Source organism: Stylophora pistillata, chromosome 2 (genome assembly GCF_964205215.1).
Source record: "Stylophora pistillata chromosome 2, jaStyPist1.2, whole genome shotgun sequence".
In the NCBI taxonomy this organism is placed as follows: Eukaryota; Metazoa; Cnidaria; class Anthozoa; order Scleractinia; family Pocilloporidae; genus Stylophora; species Stylophora pistillata.
Window position 1 is genome coordinate 6,584,095 of NC_142520.1, and position 21,756 is coordinate 6,605,850.

At 39.4% G+C, this 21,756-nt stretch overlaps 1 protein-coding gene and 1 non-coding gene across 2 annotated transcripts; one reads left to right on the forward strand and one right to left on the reverse strand.

Moving 5' to 3' along the window:
* Nucleotides 1-488: 488 nt before the first annotated feature.
* LOC148736863 (uncharacterized) lies at nt 489-21,595 on the reverse strand. The gene is made up of 18 exons (XM_088751039.1): nt 21,137-21,595; nt 13,316-14,344; nt 12,533-13,155; nt 11,685-11,874; nt 11,177-11,284; nt 5,881-5,968; nt 5,553-5,643; nt 5,421-5,470; nt 3,969-4,095; nt 3,779-3,882; nt 3,346-3,448; nt 3,082-3,232; nt 2,895-2,976; nt 2,537-2,603; nt 1,997-2,085; nt 1,652-1,772; nt 1,324-1,365; nt 489-1,211 (listed from the first exon to the last, which is right to left on the reverse strand). The coding sequence occupies exons 1-18, from the start codon at nt 21,195-21,197 to the stop codon at nt 1,068-1,070; spliced, it is 3,270 nt and encodes a 1,089-aa protein (XP_088607165.1). The 5' UTR covers nt 21,198-21,595; the 3' UTR covers nt 489-1,067.
* Nucleotides 4,596-4,668, forward strand: Trnat-cgu (transfer RNA threonine (anticodon CGU)). The gene has a single exon. It is a non-coding gene; the product is annotated as a tRNA-Thr (tRNA).
* Nucleotides 21,596-21,756: the final 161 nt, after the last annotated feature.

The following is a 21,756-nucleotide window of genomic DNA, read 5'->3' on the forward strand; positions in this document are numbered from 1 at the left end:
GAAACCCTAAAACATACAATTATTTCAGGATTAACCTGACTAATTCTTTCAGGATTAACCTGATTAACCAAGCGGCCAAAAATGTCAAAATGGTCACTATACTTTGATGAAAAGTCAGAGGAGTTCTTCCAAGGGGACAGCGAAAGTTTGTTTTCACTCACTCGTTTTTAATCATTAAGTAATTTATCTATTCGTGTCTTTATCAATTTATTCATTTACAAACTATAATTGCAAAACTCGACTTTAACTACTGCTGTTAAAAAATTCCAATATTTTTGGTGCTATTGCAGGTAGCTTAGAGTTGCCTTGTGCACCCAAACTGTGGATCAAGATAACGTCATTATCAAATATTACTAAACAGGGGAGTAAAGGAAAGAAAGTGAAATGCAGATTAATCTTAAACAAGTGATGCTTGAATGTAAGACATGCATCCCTCGAGGGGGGTAATCATTAAAAGGAAAAAATCGATTGTTTCAAGGACAGACTGCTTTGAAATCTAAAATACAATGAGAGCTAACCTCTTTGTTAGTTACATACATTGGCTTGTAGCTAATACATACATTCCCTGATTGCATACGATGATCCTATAATTACTAAACTTTTATATGTATATGAGTAAAGGAAAAAAAGCTCCGTGGGACTAGCTCCTAGCTCGATCATTAAAAAAAGTATTGAACAGTTTTTAAGACTTGGAAGGCAGCCCTATCAGAGGATCAGCTAGACTCCTTGCATCAAATATCAGATTTCTTACAGCCGACGACGTGATCGGAACCACTTAGCTTCACCGACAGGTCGAAACTCAGCAATTGTTACATGTCAACTACCGTGGCCTGATTGATCGTTTTAAACTATCAACTCTCATTCTCGATCTATTTAATCAAAGTATTTATGCTGCGTTTTTTTTTAATTCAAACTTATTTTTAGACTGCTATTGAACTGCCCACATGTCTTCAACATCACTTACATCAACCTGTGAGCTTTTCCCTGGGGATTTTTCACTGTTTACAGTTGGAAAAACGCTATCACTTAATGTCGGTCAAATTAAATTACCGAAGTACTATATAATGCTATTCTTTGAAGGACTGCATTTTGACTGCCCACACATTGCCGACACTACTTGGATTAACTTGTGAGGTCTTCTTCACAGAGTTTCCCTGATCTGCAGCAGAAGGACAAATGATGCTCGTCTTTCTTTTTAAGCGCTCTCTAATCTGTAAATGTAAAGGCGACAAAATCTCAGTTGCTAACCGCAAAAGTCTTTCTTTATGTCTAAAAACTTCACAATTCGTTTTGTGTACATCTTCATTATTGTATTGAACTCACCTGGCTGTTTCGCACACAATGAAGTACGAAAATCAGGATACCCTAAAACAGACAATTATTTCAGAATTAACCCTTTTACAATCCGAGGTGAGAGTGGCTCGATCGTTTGGTATTCCTTTCAGCAATCATGATAAATATGGCGAAAGATTGAATTGATTAAAGCAACTCACATATCCCGTGAGCCAATAAGAATTTCTCGTGTTGGGTAGATTAATTTTGAATAGTCAGTATCATCTGACCAAGCTTAAAGTGTCTGATCATGGTATTTAAGTAAGTGTTAAATGGATAACTAAAATTTCTCTATTAACCACGTTTTTTAAAAGCTCACCTGAGTAGAGTTGAAGATTGTGAAAATATAAGCGAAAGCTTTGTGTAATGGTAACAAAAGACCGAAGACCCACGTGACACCCAGCAGTGGAATCATTACCGCACATGTTTTAATGCCAAGTCTGAAGAACGACAAAAATATCAAAGACAATAACCGTTTTTAAATCATAGTGCCTCATCGTCCAAGAATGTCTAGGTTGGAAAATAGGCAAGTACTGTGACCCTAGATGAGGCAACTATTTGTTCACATTACTCGAGAAGTCTATGTAGCAACTATTTATTATGTACCCTCCCCCAAGTTTAGTTTATGACAACTATTAGATAGCTGTTAAATTTGAAAACTCACCGTATCTGCTGCATATGGTTGTCTCTCCCTGTTGGTTGGATTAATGTGCTCATCTCCTTCACGACTCGGGCGATTATCAAGATGTTGAGCTTAAAGAAGCACGAAATCTAAGATATATCATCGAAGACAGAAAAATTTTATCCATCTTGTTACGAGCGTTTGAAAAAGTATAAGTCTGAACCCTTTTTAAAAGATTAAATACCCAGCGGTAAGCTGGCCTGCTCGCTCTGGTGCCCCTATAATGAGGACTAGAGAATCCAGTGCAGCGCCAGGGTATTACTTTGCTAATATACAGGGCAAGAGGAATCAATTCACAAATCTTCATGATTAAACTCAACCGCAAAGGACCAGAAAACTTCCCTGTGAGTTTCATGGTGAATGGATTCATATGACACATCCATCATCCATTCCTTCGTACTGCGACGTCAGCACTAAGGAGGGTATCTTAAAAAAATACTGTGGAGTTTCAAAGACCGTAAACATTTTGTACGAGCAACGGGTTGACAATACTGATGAGGTATCAATTTATCACAAACTCACAACTTCAATGAAAGCCACAAATGTCACGAAGATCCAGATCAGGTTGTTAGTCGAGGACAGCCAGCAACTGGGAACGAGTATAAAAAAATTAATAGATGAAAATGAATTTGTGGCAAATAGCCCCTAGCTCCCCCCCCCCCCAACCCCCCTGCATCAAAACATCCTTAAAGTGTAACACAAATCAAACAAAATAAAACAAGACAGATTCAAGCGAAAGGAAAATTATGGAGAGAAAGAATGGAAGAGGCCTTAACGCCTGCAATATTTCATGAAATTCAGATTATTTGAATAAAAAGAGGGAGATGGAAGAAAAAGAAAGGGAAGAAACTACAACTGCAGTAGTTAAAGTTTCGCATACTTTTTTTCACTTGTAAAACTCTGAATTCCATCTTTTCTAGACGCTATGCTTAATGAAATGACCACCATGATTATTGGCAAACCTAAACAGAAGTAGAAGAAAGTCAGTGCAACTCAAGAAATCATGCGTTCAATTTGAGACGATTTCAAAGAATAAAAATAACTTGCAACAAGATAAATAAAAATACCCCATGATATGATGTGATACATGTGCATCTTGGTGTTGACGTTGTAAACTTTCACAAGAAGCAGGTAGAAATAAATTCCCTCGACCAGCATCCAACAGAAGGCGGCCATCAGGAAATACTGCAGAAAAGCTGCTGCTGTGATACAACAGGCCTGCAAGGGAGATTATAATTTTTTTCTGTTTTTCATGTTTTTTTTATTTCACAAAACATCTTTTAAGCCCCTAAAAAGCAAATAAACCATAAATGGATGAAAATGTCACCTACCGTATTTTCTGTGGCGTTTATACCAGCGAGAAAGATTATTTGTCCAGTTCCGAGTGCCACAGAAAGACTTAAACGTATTTGCGACAGAGGCTGCCATATGTCTCTAGTGAAACAAGCAAGCAATGAAAAAACAAACAATCGAACAGAAAAAACAAAACAAAAACAAAAACAAAAAACTCAGACAAGACAGAAACAAAACAAGACAAGATAATCTTTGACAAGGTATTTTGTGTACTAGTTTCTCTTACTCGCTGTTGATTGCCATTCAGCTTTTTATCGTACGTTATTCTGCTATTATTATAATTGTTACTATTATTTTTGTTTAATCTAATTTTTTATTTATCTTATTTTTAGACAAGTTGGTCTAACTTAACTTATTAACTTAACCTCGAAATTCTGTAGAGACCTAGCTCTTTATTCTTACAGTACTTACGTGAGGGAGGAATATAGAATAATCGTCAAAAATATCCCGAGAATAGAAAGGCCTAATCCCACGTATGTGATTCTTTCGAGAATGGTTTCGTCCTCCTCTGTGAGCTGTGAAGAGACATGAAGAGACATAGCTTTCTCGTTAATTAACCTAAACGAGCTGTATAACCAATGTTGAACATAAATTTCATTACCCCTGGGCTGCCACTGTAGTCAACTAAGACAGCAAAATGAGTCAGATGATCGCAGCTGCAAACTGTTTCTTCTGAGTTGCTTTCAGATGCAACTACATAGCATCCTCTCTCTGAAAATTCACCTGAACTGAAAATGACAATAATACTAATAATAACGATGATAGTGATCATTTTATCTCTAATCGTATATATAGATCCTATTCGACGCTGGGGCTTGCCACGGCTTATCGCCCAGCCCCCACCTATATATTTGTTTTTATTCTAGGCATCGAAATGAATATACTGCCGCATAATTATAATAAAAATGACAGTAATAGCATTAATAATGATAATAATAATAGTAATAATCATAATTGATTTATTTGATTTGCATTTGCATTCAGTTGATTTCTCTGCGATAATGATGATAATAATAATAATGATGATGATAATGAGATACAATGAAATATATGAAGTTCATATATTTTGTACTGCGGTATTAGATACGTATGATGCACGATCCTCGCAGTAGATAGCGCTATTTAAGCAATAGCGAAAATCAGACCTGAAAAAAATCAGGCCTGTACGGGATTCGTAATAAACCATCACGGGTTTATTACGAATCAACTTAACGGCCTGCTCCCAGTTGGCTTGTTAGCTCAATTGGTAGAGCGCTGCACTCGTATCGCAGAGGTCAGTGGTTCGAATCCCGTACAGGCCTGATTTTTTTCAGCTCTGATTTTACGCTATTGCTTAAATAGCGCTATCTACTGCGAGGATCGTGCATCATACGATGATGATGATAATAATAATAATAATAATAATAATAATGATAATAATAATAATAGTAATAATAATAATAATAAAATACTGATAATATCATTAATAATAATAATAATGATAATAATAAAAAAAGTAATGATAATGATAAAATACGGAAATTAACCCGAATAACCATTGGGGTACTGGCAGTTTAATTTTCTGTCCTCCTTCCAGGAGTTTATAACCTCCATACGTCATCGAATACTTTCGATATTGACATCTGATGACATCTTTTCAGCTCCCTGTCTCTCGTAAAGTCGTCTTTAAATAATTCTTAAATAGAGTCGTTAAGCATTATTACAACCTAGCTTAGGTTGAAAAAAGAAAGCAAGCCAACAAGCAAAGATAACGAACAAGGAAAATGATGTAAATTAACAAATCAGTGAACATGTGAATATATTTCATAGAAGGACTCTATCAGCAATATTCATAAAAATAATATTTAACAAATCAATGGCTTAAATTTTAGAGCAAACAGATTGACCTTGACAGTCGTTTACGGAACGTGGGGAAAGGTTCAAGCCTTTATCAAAATCGAGTGGGGAATCTTCGGACCTTCAAGAATAATATTGATAAAATATTTTTTCATGATTTGAGATTCAAGATCCAGTTACTTCTGGAACTGGGTAAATGATACTTTCCAGCTGTTACCTTTCATTTAAGCTACTCCAGAACATACATTTCCTCTTTCCTTCATGGACCTAATTAAAGAATAGATGTTATCTCTTTGGAATAGTTAACACAACATAAAACAATTCATACTAAAATTGTTCTTGTTCCTACATTTAGGTTTCTGAACTTTAAGATGACATTCTCTTGCAATTTTTCTGGTCTTGGATCCATTGCCACAGCCATTATCCCAGAGTCCAAATACCTGTAGAGAAAATAGAATTTAAGCATGAACCTGATTAATTTAGACCATTGTATTTCTTTTGGGAGCGTTTACAAAACAGTGTTACTTTAAAGATTCTTAGACGCTGAAAAAGTCATCGACTTCTTTCAATAGAATTTGAAAATTGATGACCTTGTTAGTTAAACGAATCGAGTTTCTTTTTTGTTTCTTTTTGTTGGAAGGCACATTTGGTTCAGAAACTTCGGGAAGTACCCTCACCTTGTGTTGCCTGTTGTGATTGCGAAGGGTTGATCTATAAATAGTGCTTCATGAAGATCCTTGTGCAGTATCCCAGCAACCACTGATACTAAAAAGGAAAAAGGAAACAAAATTAAGCTAAAAAAATTAAATCATGAACTCCATAGAAAACTCATAACAATAATAATGATAAGGATAATAATTAAAATAACAATCTTTATTTAGCAATAGTTTCCATAAAATCCTTTACAATACAAAATATTAACAGCGTAAAAAACGATCCAAAATAACTCACTTTCGGCTCACATCTACTGGTTTTTTTTTGTTTTTTTTTCTTTTCTGTCAAAGCGTCTGGAAAACTATAAATAACGGAGTGAAATCTGAACAGATTCAACATCTAATAATCTGATAAGTAAAAGCATATCTAAAACTATACAGAAAAGAGAAAGGTGAATGGCAAATCTAGAATCCTATATACAAGGCTGCTAAAAATCATGAAACAGTGTCAATGGCTCCCTCGGCAGCTGCGATTTAAAGGTCGCAATTATTATAGTCATACGCAGCGCGTCGCTTCACCCGCGATCCTCGAAGGCAAACTAAGGCCGACCGAAGGAGGGAAAATGATGTCTCTGCTCGGATCTTGGAAATTGTTTGCGAGTATCGTTCTCCTTTCTTAGCGGCTGTCGGCGGGCCAATCGGCTGTAGTATCTTATGCATTCCATCCCCATCCCTCCCGTAGTTGTAAATACAAGCGGCGTAAACGAGCCATGCTCAACATCCAACACTCTCCTTGAGTACAGCCGCTTCTTGTCGTTTTCATGGATGCGATTAATCTGCTGCGGTTCCTGGTCCTTGTTGAATCGTTGAATCTTTTTAAAAAATATTTAAAGACGTACTTATCTAAAGAAGCTTTTAGTTGTTAAATATCGAATTACATTAGATATATAATATCTATTTTTGTACTTAAACTACACTATTATACATTTAAGAATTGTTTCATGCTTAGCGTGCGTCTATTAAGTTGTAGATGCACGCGGGGAGTTTGGAGAGCACGAGAGAAGCGTAAGAGTTGCTCGAGACGCAGCCGAGAGTAACTCTAGCTTTTTGAGTGCTCTCCAAACTTCCCAAGTGCATCCATAACTCGATAGACACACAGCTTAAAGCATGGAACAGTTCTTTCATAACATACGACAACAATTTGGGCGCTGAAAGACGTTTTATTTTTTTCACGTCGTCTGTTCACATCGTCTGTTTCGTACATTCGGGCCAACTCTTCGGTGCTTGAAACGTCGGCAATTCCACCAGGATGATTTTTGGTAGCTTCATCGTGCGCCATCGTCGCCAAGTTGCGTCCACCTTAAACTTTAAGCTGATTGTTTTCAGGGTCTTCTGACCCACTCGACCTCCGCTGCAAAAGAAGAGGACGAAATGGAACCACGCGTTACAGAACAGAGAAAGTGGGCTGCTCAAGGCGAGAACTTGCAAGGATTTTAGCCGCAGCAAATCTTCGTTTTCAATCGCCGGTTTGTGTTTTACGTTCTCTTTTCCCTGACGCTTCAAGCTGACAACTGTCGCATTCCGCACTTCGTTTGGCCTTTTAAATCTTGGATCAGAAATTAGCTTTAGGCCTTTGTTCAGTCGCAGTGCATTCAGATATCTTTCAATGCCGTGAAGAAAACCAAGGAAAGTAGATTTGCTGTTCACATCTCCGGATTTATTTCTGGCCTCTGCGTAGAATCTGTGAAGGTTTGTATCGAGTTGGCCAGGCGACATTCGTTCTAGCGGTGTCTGTATTTTTTATTCTCACTACACCTAAATTACGGAAGGAAATAATGGTAATACCATTAAGTTTAAAGATAATGCGTGACTGCTGTTTTTAAATAACCATGTTTCATTGTAGCTGTAATGTTTTTTTTAATTGAAAGTTACCCGAGATGTTGGCGTCTCCGATTGTTTTATTGATTTTGTAATTAAATGGTTTTCGGAAGGTTTAACAAATGGAAAAGAAGAAACGTCGTCAACAGATAAGTTTACATTTAAAAGTTGCCACAGACCAATTTGTAGTCTTCTTAGTTCTTGGTGAATGTCTTTCAGCTAAACTTTTCTCCAGCTCCTGTTCCGATGAATTCGGGAAACGGGCCTGCTGTGCTTCGTTTTCGTTGTGCTTGTTGGCTTGACTACTTACGGGAAGGTCGAAAGCCAAAGAAAAGTTTGGTTGATTATCCATTTACTGATATCGCTTTCCGAAACTTTAACTTAAAGAACTCATAGGACGGAAATTCTGCAACTATTTTGAAACTGCACAAGTCATTTTTATTGAGCACGGCCGTGCGTACATAAAGATTTTGATCCTGATGACGCAATAGGAATTAGATAGGACAAGCGCGCGCTATGTTATAATATAGGTTAATTCATAATAATAATTTATAGTAATAACAATATACTCGCAACATTAGGAACTTTTAGGGTGTTGTTTATTTATTTATTTAACGACTTTCTTTTAACTATTCGTAGAATTTGAAGTTGATTTATGTATTCGAAATTTTAAATAGTATATTTTCTGAAAATGTATACACAGAGCTAGCTATGGTTTCGCTGCCTACAGCTTTAATGTTTTTGTTTTTTTTAACCTGGCATCCAGATGTGTATAACTGCCATAATAATAAAAATAACGATATTGATAATAATTTTAATAATAATAATAATAATAATAATGTAAATGATAACAATTTTATTTAGCAATAATTTCCATAAAATCCTCTACAATACAAAATATTAACAGCGTAAAAAATGATCCAAAATAACTCACTTTCGGCTCACGTCTACTCCTTTTTTTTGTCAATGCGTCTGGAAAACTATAAATAACGGAATAATTTGGATATATCAACAAAGTTGAAATGGTAGATTAGCCACCGTAATGATTACAAAAGCTGACGTTTCAAGCGTTAGCCCTTCGTCGGAGCGAAGGGCTAACGCTCGAAACGTCAGCTTTTGTAATCATTACTGTGGCTAATTTACCATTTCAACTTTGTTGATATATCCAAATTATTTCGCTACTCCCACCGACACAGCCCCAAACAGTTTCTTTCTAAACTATCAGCCTTTATTCATTTATAAATAACGGAGTCAAATCTGAAAAGATTCAAAGTCTAATGACCTGATGAGTAAAAGCATATCTAAAACTATACAGAAAAGAGAAAGGTGCATGGCACATCTAGAACCCTATATAAAAGGCTGCTAAAAATCATTAAACAATGTCAATGGCTCCCTCGGCAGCTGCGGTTTTAAAGTCACAATTATTATAGTCATACGCAGCGCGCAATTATTATAGTCATACGCAGCGCTTCTAATAATAATAAAAATAATAATAACAATTATAATACTAATAAGTCAGATATAATAAGTCAATTATAATACTAATGAGTCAGAAGACCAACACAAGCGGAGAAGGCAAGGTGAGGTGCAGATTATGCGGCAAGGCTCCAGAGAATGTGGCACATATCTTGTCAGGATGCAGTGCACTGGCCCAGAGCAAGTATCTCTCTAGACACGACGCAGCACTGAAGGTACTGTTTTACCAACTGTTGTATGATGAGGGATTTATAGACGAGATACCACCCTGGTACTCACCCGACAAGCCGAAGCCCGTGTATGAGTCGGAGAATGTTAAAGCTTATTGGGATGTCCGTATATATGCTGATCAACAAGAGGTCAGATGCAATAGGGTGGATGCACGCATTGTAAATCATATGTGCAAGAGAGTTGTGACGCTGGAAATGAGCTGCCCGTGGGTAAACAATCGGACAAGAAAGGATGAAGAGAAGACACTGAAGTACGGACCCCTTCGCTGGGAACTAAGGCAGCAGTTCCCATGCTACGAGGTGAAGCAATATAACATCATTATGGATGCCCTCGGGGGGTGGTCACGGGAGCTGGATGTCATGATGCGCGAGCTGGTGGGAGGCAGAAGCACAGACGTACTGCGAAAGATGCAGAGGGCAGTGCTCTCGGGCACGCTGAATATTGCCCGGACTTTCAAGGTGGCAGTTTAACTTTCTGTTAGAAGGAGGACCGTAGACACAACGGAAAAGCTTTTTAGGATTAGTTAATGTACATTTATTTTTTCACTCCATGGCTCACAGGTTACGGTTTTCGCCCTGTGCTGCCTCATTAGAATGTAGCATTCAGTTGATTTCTCTGCGACATAACATTAACAAACAAATAGAACTCACAGACAGATACCCCGGGTACAAGATCATTCAATATTTAACAATTGGTTCATGCTTTAGCGTGCTCTAGCGAGTTATGGAGCACGCGGGAAGTTTGGAGAGCACGAAAGAAGCGTAAGGGTTACCCGAGGTCGGAAAATTGTCTTTGTTTTGGGACTGGTGGGCCGAGTCTCTGTTTGTATACACTACTGTCGCAAAGTATATTTTTTTTCACCGCGCTAACAATGGACGGTTGTGCGAAAAAAAATTTCTGGCGAAGCGATTTGCTCACGCTATCAGCGTGCAGTGTCGGGGTTTTCAGCACGCTTACGTATAATGAATTGGTTTGCGCGGCTCTGCTAGCTATTTTCTAAAGTATAATAATAGATGTCCTTGGTTGTTGCTCAAGAGAAGTGGAGCAGAATATCAAAGAAATGGTGGTAGCCAAGAGGAAATCTATCTTCGGACAGATGCAGAAAGCCGTCCTGACAAGTTCACTTCGTATTGCAAGAACATTTAAGCTGAGTCACTAGATATCACACATGAACAGCGAAATTGAGTTCCATAGAACATTATTAAATATTAAGACATGAACTATTTTTACTCACTTATATTTCTAATGTATATATAGATCCCAGTAGACCCTGTGGCTGGCCACGGCTTATCGCCCAGCCACAGCTGTAGTTTTGTTTTTATCTGGGCCTCCAGATGTATATACTGCTGCATATGAATAATACTAACAGACTAAAGCTTATATAAGGCTAAGAGTGAATCTGTCTTCTATGTCTCCAGCGCTTAATTAATATTTTTAACTAAAATCTAAAAGCTTAAGATAAAACACAGCATTTCTATAAATATCTTACTTATTTACAATCAGGTGTAGATGAAATTGCAGGTTCCTTACATTATTTGAATGGACAAAATTGAAACTGCTATTCACACTTAAGAATATACTTAAAAGTCAAAAGCAATTAGAATAGATTGTGTAAACCAACAAAAAAAAAACTGCTATATGTCAGTAGATGTATTTCAAAACTGCAAAAACTTGTAGAGGAAAAAAATGCATTGTATTAGCATATCGAAGATTTGAAACCTCTGTAAATACAAACCGTTGTTTGCAAAATTTGCAGAGGATAATTCCATGCTCGCTGACAGTTCTTGTTTTCCAAGGTAGAAGTCGCCAGCATTTTGGCGGTAGGCTTTTTGTATAGCTAGCACTGACGGGGAATAAGAAAACAAATGACGAAATTAAGAATAGCATATTTTCGAAGAAATGACTTTCTCGTTGGTCCGAAAGTAATCGTAATCCTAAAATGGTACTCATGCTTGTTTGACTGTTTTTTTTTATATATATATATTCTATCGGAAAGTGCAATCCTTTACAGATCACTAAGACATCGACAATTAAAGGTTTAAATGCTTTTAATAATTTTAATCGCCGGAAAAATAATATAGCGTATAGTCAACGCAATGAAAAGAAGAATCGGAAATCGCACTTATCAACAATTCATTACATCATCAAAGCAGATGAACCATTTTGTAAATCAGCCAGTTAGTCAGTGGATTAACAAGCAAATGCATAATTACAAATCTGATTAAATCATTGCCCTGACTTACCTAGATTGTGGCTATCGATCTTAACTGAAGAATTCGAGTCAGTTAAGTGGTACTTGCCATAGTTAAGGGCAAATTCCTCCAATGCGACTGCCACATAGAAAGTGGATTTTCTTGTCATTTCGATCTCTTGTTTGCGTTTTGAAATGGTTTGAATACGGGTGATGAAGTTTTCAAAAACCCTTATAGCCACCTGTAACAGCATGAGATATTTTTGTTAAAGTAAGATGCTAAACATCTGCACCCTTACGAGTTAAACAAAATATTTTAGTTTCTCATGAGTATTCAACCCGCAGACCTCCTGACTGTGGTCGGAAATTCTTACAAAAGAGGTTTAGGGAACTATTACCGGCGCAATATATTATCAAGGGCATATTTCTTCTATTCCTGGCAGGATTATAAAAAATAGATAAGGAAATGAGTAAGGATGACCAACTGGTGTCCAAGAACTCGTCCAAGCAAGAAGTAGAAACATCCCCTTTAGGGATCAATTTTCCACTTATACCAGCTCATGTCATGACAATGATAATACTAACAAAGTTGACGATGAAAATATAATAGTAATCACAACAGTAATGGAATATGATGATAATGGTGATGATGATGACGACGATGACGATAATAATTAAGATCCGTTTTAACTCGTTGAAAAAAGAAAGAAAAGGAAAAGAGGAAGAAATAGAATGAGCTCGAAGTTTTCCACCGCCATCATAAAGATGTACTAGTTATTTTGGACGCTTTTGAAGCTTAAGAATTGATTCATTGCATTGGTAATTCTTTCTAATCATTGTTCATGTTCTATACACTTAGTGACTTACTAGAAAAAAAAGAGGAAAGTTTTAAACTCATACCATCAAGGAGCTGATTCCACTAATTTGTATTTCACCTAGTTCAGAGACATATTCATTTGCCTGAGGTAAAGAAAGACAATAACGTTGATAAGTGAAAGAGTATTTAATTATAAATATAAAAGTTAAGAGAAAGATATCACGTGCCAGATTCTTAATCGCTTCCAACGTCGATGACGAAGATGTCCCTTGCGATGGAGAGATTGACGATGATGCTGCTGTCGTCATCTTTACTAACAATAGTGATGATGATGGAGAAGGCATTGATGACGATGAAACAGCTGATGTTTCGGCTGCTGCTACTACTGGTTTTGACGTTGATACTGATGCTGCTAATGACGATAATGATGATGATGACGATGATGCAATTGCCGATGATTCTGCTTCTGCCAATGGTGATGACGCTAATGCTGATGCTACTGGTGACGATGATGATGATAATGATCCATCTGCCAATGATGTTGCTTCTGATAATGCTGCCGCTGGTTTTGATAATAATAAATATTTTGATGTGGGTGATGAAGATGCTAATGCTTCTGCTGCTAATGATGAGTGTGATGATGGTGATGGTAATGGTGATGGTGAGATGATTGATAGCGGTGATTGCGTCGATGATTGCTGCAAAGCTTAAAGTTAAATAAAATTCTCATTGTCAAATAAAATTGACAGTCAAATTTGAAAGCTATGATACAGTGCAACGAAGTTAAAGTATGGTAATTAAGTAATCTATTTATAGAACCTTAAGTATTTCACACATTTAGTGTCTAAAGTACTTATTGTACTCACTGTAAGCTTCTGTTCCTTGTCCTGCTGAGATTTTAGTTGCGAAAAGTGGAATGCCGGTGGAAGTAACGACATTCGACGTGTACAAACTTGAAGTGCTGTAGAGGCTATTTAAAAATTTTGTGCATGTGCAGCTTTCTTCGTTGCTACAGCTATGAAGGACTCTCGTTCTGGGAGGCAGTGTCTCGTAGGACGACATGTGAGATCCACAACATTCACCTTTTCCAGAGCATATTAGCCTATACTGGGAACTGTTTGGCCAGTTTCTAGTCATCTTACATGTGGTAGCTCTGCATGTCTGTGCACAATTATCCGCGTTACAGTGCATATTGCACACTTTTGCTTCTTCGCAGAGCTGTTTTGTACACCTGCCTCCGCTACATTCCATATCACATGTTGTGGCCTTGCAAGATTGTTGACAATCCCCTCTGCTACATTCCAGATGCATATTGCACACTTTTGCATTTTCGCATAGCTGTTTTGTACACCTGCCTCCGCTACATTCCATATTACATGTTGTGGCCTTACAAGATTGTTCACAATCCTTTCTGCTACATCCCAGATGCATTGTGCACACTTTTGCATTTTCGCATAGCTGTTTTGTACACTTGCCTCCGCTACATTCCATATCACATGTTGTGGCCTTACAAGATTGTTCACAATCCTTTCTGCTACATCCCAGATGCATTGTGCACACTTTTGCATTTTCGCATAGCTGTTTTGTACAACTGCCTCCGCTACATTCCATATCACATGTTGTGGCCTTGCAAGATTGTTCACAATCGTCTTTTCTACATCCCAGATGCATTGTGCACACTTTTGCATTTTCGCATAGCTGTTTTGAACACCCGACCCCACTATTTTTCATATTACAAACATCAGCCCCGCAAATTTGTTGTCCACAATTGCTTTCATCACATTCCATAGTACAAAAATAATGACCACTGCTGCAATTCCGAAGGGGCTTGCAATTATTGTCACAATTGGATCTACATTTATTGGGTTCGCAATCAGCAACAGCAAGCCCAAGACCTGAAGAAAAAAAGAGTAATAGTGATAATACTGATGCCAATAGTTTTGACAAATACAAAGCGAAGCTAGCACAATTCGTGAATTAATTTCGTAGGCTAAGTACTGATTTATACAAACATTAGCATACTGTTAGCAACTTTTTTTTTTTAATGTACCAGAGTTATCACCCTGCATTTCATCTAATATTGCATCTTTAATATCATTCTTCTATGGCTCTTGTTGCTGTTTACAAGGATCGTCGTTAATTAACTAATTACTTTGATTATGGGTCTACCCAGGAGGGGAGGGTACTCCTTCTTTGGGCTAAACGGGCACGTGTTGCGGGACAGGGTATGCCTTTTTCCGGCCTTGCTGTCCTGAACAGAGTATACATTGTACTCGCCTATGTCCTAAGCCTATAGCATTACGAGCCGAGAGACGTTAGGTGCCGCTGTTTTTGGTATCCTTTACTTTTAATCTTTTCCTCTTATCAGTATTATAACAAGTGTGCGTTGACAGAGTAGATCGTACAATTAGGTCTAGTTTCTTTGTTTTGGATAATGTGATTACTCACAAGTAAACATATCTTTTTGGAAAATTATACAGTAATTGAAAGGTAAAGGTATCATTTAGTTTAATTTTTTTTTCTATTTATCGTTACTATGACAAGCGCGCATTGACAGAATAGATCGCGCCGTTGGGTCTAGCTTCCGTGTGTGGGATAACGTGATTAGGCACCAGTAGACAATTGTTTTTGGAACATCAGGCATTAACTGAAATAATCATTTATCTTTAATTCGCTTCTACAAAAAACACCTTTTTACAGATTTTGCTAATCAACTTATTTAGAAATTGATACTTGATGGCCTTATGTTTAGTATGAGCGTAAAGAAGTAATTTCTCTGGGTTTTAGACATATCAAACATGATTTCTTCATTAGATATGTAGAAATTATAACCTTGTGAGCGTGAAGAGAAAATTGCGCCAAAATGCTAATTAGTAGTAGGCCTCCGTCGGTCAGGGTCGACCAAGGGTATAGCATCCTAGTTGTGTGCTTGGATGGAGCATCGGCGACTATGACTGTGAAGACCAATGCGTAAGTGGCAGTCCTTGTTGCAAGTGTTGCATTTGTATGTTGTCTGTTGGACAAAGCTGATCCGAAGCTTTCTGCGGGCCCGCCTCTCTGTGGCGGCTTGTGTCAGATTCTCCTCTCTGTTTTGAGGTTCTTGGTCACGGTTCCTCTCCATTGTGACCGATCAACTGCGAGTTTTTCCCAGGTCACTGTGTCAATACCCAAGCCTTCATGTCACGCTTCACAGCGTCTCAGTATCGCAGTAGTGGGCGTCCAGTGCGTCTACTTCCAGTGGCTAGCTCACCATACAGTAAGTCTTTGGGAATGCGGTCGTCTGGCATGCAGTGAACGTGGCCTAGCCAGCGGAGTCTGCGTTTCCTGAGTAAGGTAAACATGCTAGGCAGACCCGAACGAGACAAGACCTCTGTGTTTGGGACTTTGTCTTGCCACGAAATTCCCAGGATGCGGCGGAGGCTTCTCATGTGGAAGGTGTTCAGTCGTCTTTCTTGTCTGGAATATGTCGTCCATGTCTCGCTACCGTATAGCAGTGTACTGATGACGCAGGCGTTGTACACTGCCATCTTGGTCTTTTCTGTAAGCATGGGGTTGGACCACACACGTGTAGTGAGGCGTGCAAGTGTGGCAGCCGCCTTTTCAATTCTTTTGTCAAGCTCCACGTCTAAGGAGAGGTTGTCAGTGACAGTGGATCCTAGGTACGTGAAATTATGGACCACATCAAGCTCGTAATCGTCGATGGTAATGGTAGGTGGTGTTTCTGTTCCTTGTCCCAGGACGTTAGTCTTTTTCAGGCTGATGGTAAGTCCAAAGTCTTTACAGGCCTGGGAGAAACGGTCCATCAGTGACTGAAGATCTTGCTGAGTGTGTGAGCTTACTGCTGCCTTTACAGCAAATAGCAAGTCTCTTATCAGGGCTTCACGCACTTTGGTCTTGGCTCGCAGGCGGGCAAGACTGAAAAGCCTGCCATCTGATCTTGTATGCAGGTAAATCCCTCTTTTTGATGTGCCAAATGCAGGTTTTAGAAGCAAGGCAAAGAAGATTCCTAAAAGGGTTGGGGGCAAGTACGCAGCTCTGTTTGACGCCGCTGCTTATGTTGAATGGCTCAGAGATGCTGCCGTTGAACTGCACAGTCCCCTGCATGTTGGTGTGGAAGGGCTCAATCAGGCTGTGTAGTTTAGGAGGGCAGCCAATTTTGGATAGGATTCTAAAGAGACCCTCTCTGCTGACGAGGTTGAACGCCTTGGTGAGATCGGTGAAGGCGATGTACAGGGGCATCTGCTGCTCTCTGCACTTCTCCTGAAGCTGGCGTAGGGAGAAGACCATATCTATTGTTGATCTTTCAGCTCGAGAGCCGCATTGAGACTCTGGATAGACACACTCAGCTAATTTATGTAGTCGGACCATACTTTGCCCACAGTACTAAGTAAGGAGATGCCCCTGTAGTTGTTGCAGTCATTGCGTTGTCCCTTGTTTTTGTAGAGGGTGACGATCTTAGCATCCCTCATGTCTTGTGGTACAGCCCCATCTTTCCAGGGCTCACACAGGACTTCATGTAAAGGCTGTAATAGTGTAGTCTTGCAGTGTTTGATCAGGTCAGGGGGGATCCCGTCACTGCCTGGAGCTTTCCTCGAGGCCAAACTATTGATAGCCTTGCTGAGTTCGTCAATAGGAGGTTCGCTATCAAGCTCTCCCATGACAGGTAGGCATTTTATGGCGTGAAGGGCTGAAGTTGTTACTACATTATGTTGGGAATAGAGTTCAGAGTAGTCTTCCACCCATCTCTCCATCTGTTGTCTTTTGTCTGTGATGACTTCCCCTGTGGTGGATTTCAGGGGAGCTGTCTTGTTCTTAGTTGGACGCATTGCTGTTTTGATGCCTTCATACATCCCTATTATGTTCCCAGTAATTTCTGCAGTCTGGATGGTTTCGTTGAGCTCTGTCCAGTAATCGTTGGCACAGCGTCTTGCAGTGTGTTTGACTTTGTTCCTTGCAGCTCGAAGAATCTGTAGATTTTTCTCGCGAGGTGACCGCTTGTATTCCATTAGAGCGGCACGCTTTGCTCCTATGATGGGGGTTATCTCAGCGAATTTGGCCTTGAACCAGTCATGCGATTTCGAGGTGTTTTTTCCAAAGGTGGCCAAGGCAGTGCGGTGCATGGTATCCCGCAAGGTGGTCCACTTCCCAGTGGCGGAGTCCCCTGGTTGTGAGGTTCCCAGTTGATTCTCAAACCTCTCAGCAAATTGCTCCACAGATCAGGCTGGCTTATCTTGCTGACATCAATGCGAGGGTTCCCTTTCTTTTTGCCACGGTGAAACCTTTTTGGATGTAGCCTGACCTCGCAACACACCAAGGAGTGGTCTATGTCGCAGTCCGCGCTGTGGTAAGAGCGTGTGAGGAGGACGTTCTTAATGGCGGTTCGTCTGACCAGGATGAGATCCAGCTGATGCCAGTGTTTTGAGCGCGGGTGTCTCCAGGAGACCTTCCTTGTGCTGAGGTTTGGTGTTGAAGAAGGAGTTGGCTATGCAGAGGTTGTGATAAGTGCATAGCTCGAGCAGTCTTTTGCCATTGTCATTCATGTTGCCAATGCCAAACTTTCCAAGGCAAGAAGGCCACGATCCTTGATCAGCTCCTACTCTGGCGTTGAAGTCGCCCAGAAGAAAGAGTTGTTCCTTGTTTGGGATGTTGCTGATCGTGGCTGTAAGTTGATCATAAAACTCGTCTTTAATGTCAGGTGTAGCGGAGAGTGTTGGAGCATACACGCTGACAAAGGTTAGAGGGCCTGCCGTGGTGTTCAGGCGGAGAGTGAGGAGTCGTTCTGAGCCTCTGTTGCCTGGTTCTACCATATTCAGCAGGTTGTTCCTCACTGCAAAGCCCACTCCATGCTGGCGTGGTTCGTCCGAGCTCCTCCCCTGCCAGAAGAAGGTGTAGTCTTTCTCCTTCAATGTTCCAGAGTCTGCAAGTCGCGTTTCTTGCAAGGTGGCAATGTCCACATTAAGCCTCCTGAGCTCGTCGTTAATGATAGCCGTTTTCCTAGAGTCGCTGACATCCTGAAGGTCCTCCGAGAGGCCCGTCAGCATTGTTCTAACGTTCCAGCAGCCTAGTTTCAGGGCTGGTTTCTTGTGATGAGTTTTGTTGTTGCCTGGTGCAAAGTTTTCGGTCTGCCTGTTGGCTATCTCCTGATCTCCTTGCACCCAATGAAGAAAGCAAACCGTGGCGGAACAGTACCTTATTGGCTGCCCAGCTTGAGGCGGGCAGTAGCTTTCCAGTGGACTCGAAGATCCCTCCCACCGACGAGAATGACCCCTGGCGCGTCGCTCTACGCCAATCGGGCAGTAGCTTAACACCGGTAAACTGCCGTTCTCCGTGTTGTGTCGACCCCATGGGTGTAACTGGAGTGTCCTCTCCAGGTGTAGTGCGAGGTGTGCTGGTGTGTGGTGTAAGCGGATGCTAGCCTAGGCAGTATACAAAAAAGTACTTTTTTGTTTGCTTTGATCGCAAAGCAATTGAGCCTAAGAATGAGAAATTTTGATTGACAGTGTAAGAACTAGTTCCCTTAATGCAAACCATGACGGTAACGGTAAAGATTACATGGCAAAACAAAAGATCAAATGGGCGGAACATAGCTCAGCACGTGCTTATAAAACTTTGTACATTTCTCAGCTGTCCTCTGCAAAACAAACAGCGTTTGATCTGCGTGGTCTGTGAACAAAACGCACAACGGCAAATTATCTATCAAGGCAGCTCACATACGTTATGCTGAAGTTGGAGTGCGGCTCCGCTATAGGTCCCTAATGGCTCTTTTAAACGATTTCAACACCTAACCAACATTCTTTCGACAAAAGTTGAACGGATGGTAGGCAAATGTTGAACACAAAGATGAAGTTGTGCGGCGGCGTTTCTAAAGGCCTTGCAAAGGCTTTACAAAGGCCTTAGAAAGGTCTTACAAAGGCGTTACCAAAGAGGAGTTGAATCGATTTTCAATGAAAGTCTAAACCGATTCAAGCTTGGCACAACACGCTTTCAACAGCTTTTAACAGTTTATTAAGTAATCAACAATGTTGGACGACCTGTTCAAATGCACTGACCAATTGGTTCAACAAAGTGTTGAATGAACTTGAAGGAAATGTTGAAGTCGTTTCAACGGGCCTTAATTAATACTGATTGGCTCTTTGTAAACTTCTTAAATTAAGTATAAACTCAAACTGCCTCAGTACATTTCAAACTCATGCAGTATAAATTTGTACTGAATAAGTTTGCTTTTGATGAGTTGCCACATTTTGGATTAATGATTGAACACCTTCTTACTTCTTGAATATGATAAGCCAACTCAACTAGTTAAAAGTTAGCTCATTGTTTAATTTTGTACTAGTTAGTTCATTCCAGATTTTTTTTTTTTGGTGTTCCAAGAAGGTTTTAGCCTGTATTTATAGTGATGACAGTAAATGTGATAAGTACAAAATTGACGTGAGTCCTCTGCTCAGCAAGTAGATGATTAAAAAATAGGTATTGCATATAGTTTTCATGAGAAGTACCTTTACAAAAAAGAGCGCACATAAATATATGGAATTCGAACATATAAAACATTTCCTTCCATGAAGAATTCTACTACCGCTAAGCTAAGTTAAATATCGATTTCTTAAAAAACTAACAGCCTTTTGGTAACTTTTTAAATGGACGAGAGTTGTTACATTGTATTTTATAGTTATTTCTTGTATCTATAGGTCTTTCACGATAATTATGCGTTTTACCTGCTCCCAGAAATACATCCGCTTCAGGCCTCTTAGTAGCTTAAGATTAAGAGGCGACGCCATCTTATGTATGATGGGTATTGAGGAATATTTAACAACTATTCACCAAAGTGAAGGTGGTTAGTGGTGGATATTTACCGAGTCGCGAAGCGGCTAGGTAAATATCCACCGCTAACCACCGACACTGAGGTGAATAGTTGTTTTAGTATATACTAAAACACTGAGATAATATACACCACCAAAAATTGATTTTAATTCATACATTCCAACATTTTCCCACGTGGAAAGGACTGAAACAACCAGCCCCTCAAAAAGTAAACAAAACCTTTCTCATTGGCTTTTATCGACAAACTCCGGGTTAAAAACATAGACCATTACCTTTAAACATGGTCAAACCAAATGTAGTTGCTTTCTTTGTGTTTTCAGGGACTGCTTCGTCGTTAATTTGAGTGATTTCTTCGCTTGTCACGAATGCAAACCGGGACGCCATTTTTTCCCGAGTTGCTCGAAGGTAAATAGCAAAGGATATTCGGAGTTTTTCTAGCCAATCAGAGCGCGCCCTCAACGCTATCCCCTGTTTTAGTATATACTAAATAGGGATATTCTTGAGGATTAAGAAAATTTCCACCTGTCGGTGTTGTGGACTCGTCACATGTCATTTATTCAACTGAATTCAAGAGAAAGTTGAATCAATAACAATGTAAATACCTAAGATTTAGAGCAAAATTGGATACAAAATATAGAAAATCTTCCGAAACCGCTTGAGAAATAAAGCGGGCTTCGAACGGCGCCAATCATCTATTTGGTTATTCCAGAATTTTTGTCTTTAAACTAGAAATCGGGCCTAAAAGATTTTTACCCAATTTTTTTCCAAGACTAGTCGCCGGACAGCCATATATAAGCTCGACTCCTCAGAATACACTTATGACAAATGCTCAATGAATTTAACCTTTTAAAGATAACTTTAGTACTCACTCAACAGAGTTATTGATAACAAGAGTATTCCCAACAACTGGCAGCATCTCGTTGTCATCATTTCCTTCCGTTATGTGAGTTGAGTTCCTGTAAGCTGAACCAAACGCAACCTTCCGACCACTCTTCAATAGCTGAAGATCGGTTCAAAATATCTTTTGCCAATGTAAATGCAAGGCTTGTGAGAATTTTCTTTTCAGTAATATTTAAAGTTCCATCACCTACTGTTGTTTTGAGCTAAAAGCAGCGGTTTACTCAGTTCTGGCATGTGACGCGGTAAGTTGACTGTTATGCAAATTATAGACGTCGGGTCTCTCTGCTGAAATTTTGTCAAAATAAGCCTTTTCGCTAAAGTAAAAAAACAAAAGCTATGAAATTGACATTTCCAGTAAATGTTTCATTCGAGTTGTAAAGAATTTTCAATAGGGAGGTATGGGATGCGCAATACATAACGAAAACCAGAACTTTCTTGAATGATTTAGCCTCAGGCTAAAAATATCAACTTAGTGGCGACATGTTTTATTCAGTTTGGATGTCACTATTAATTACTGACAGTTTACAGCTCTGTTTATCTAGCCCGTTGACATCGAACTAAGGTTTTTTTTCGGAGCGCTGGCATCAAA

Coding starts and splice junctions, on each gene's coding strand:
- LOC148736863 (XM_088751039.1), bottom strand. CDS start 21,197: ATGATGACAACGAGATGCTGCCAGTTGTTGGGAATACTCTTGTTATCA. Junction 3,233..3,345: donor TAAACGCCACAGAAAATACG/GTAGGTGACATT, acceptor TCTCCCTTGCAG/GCCTGTTGTATCACAGCAGC. Junction 2,086..2,536: donor TTGTGGCTTTCATTGAAGTT/GTGAGTTTGTGA, acceptor TGCTTCTTTAAG/CTCAACATCTTGATAATCGC.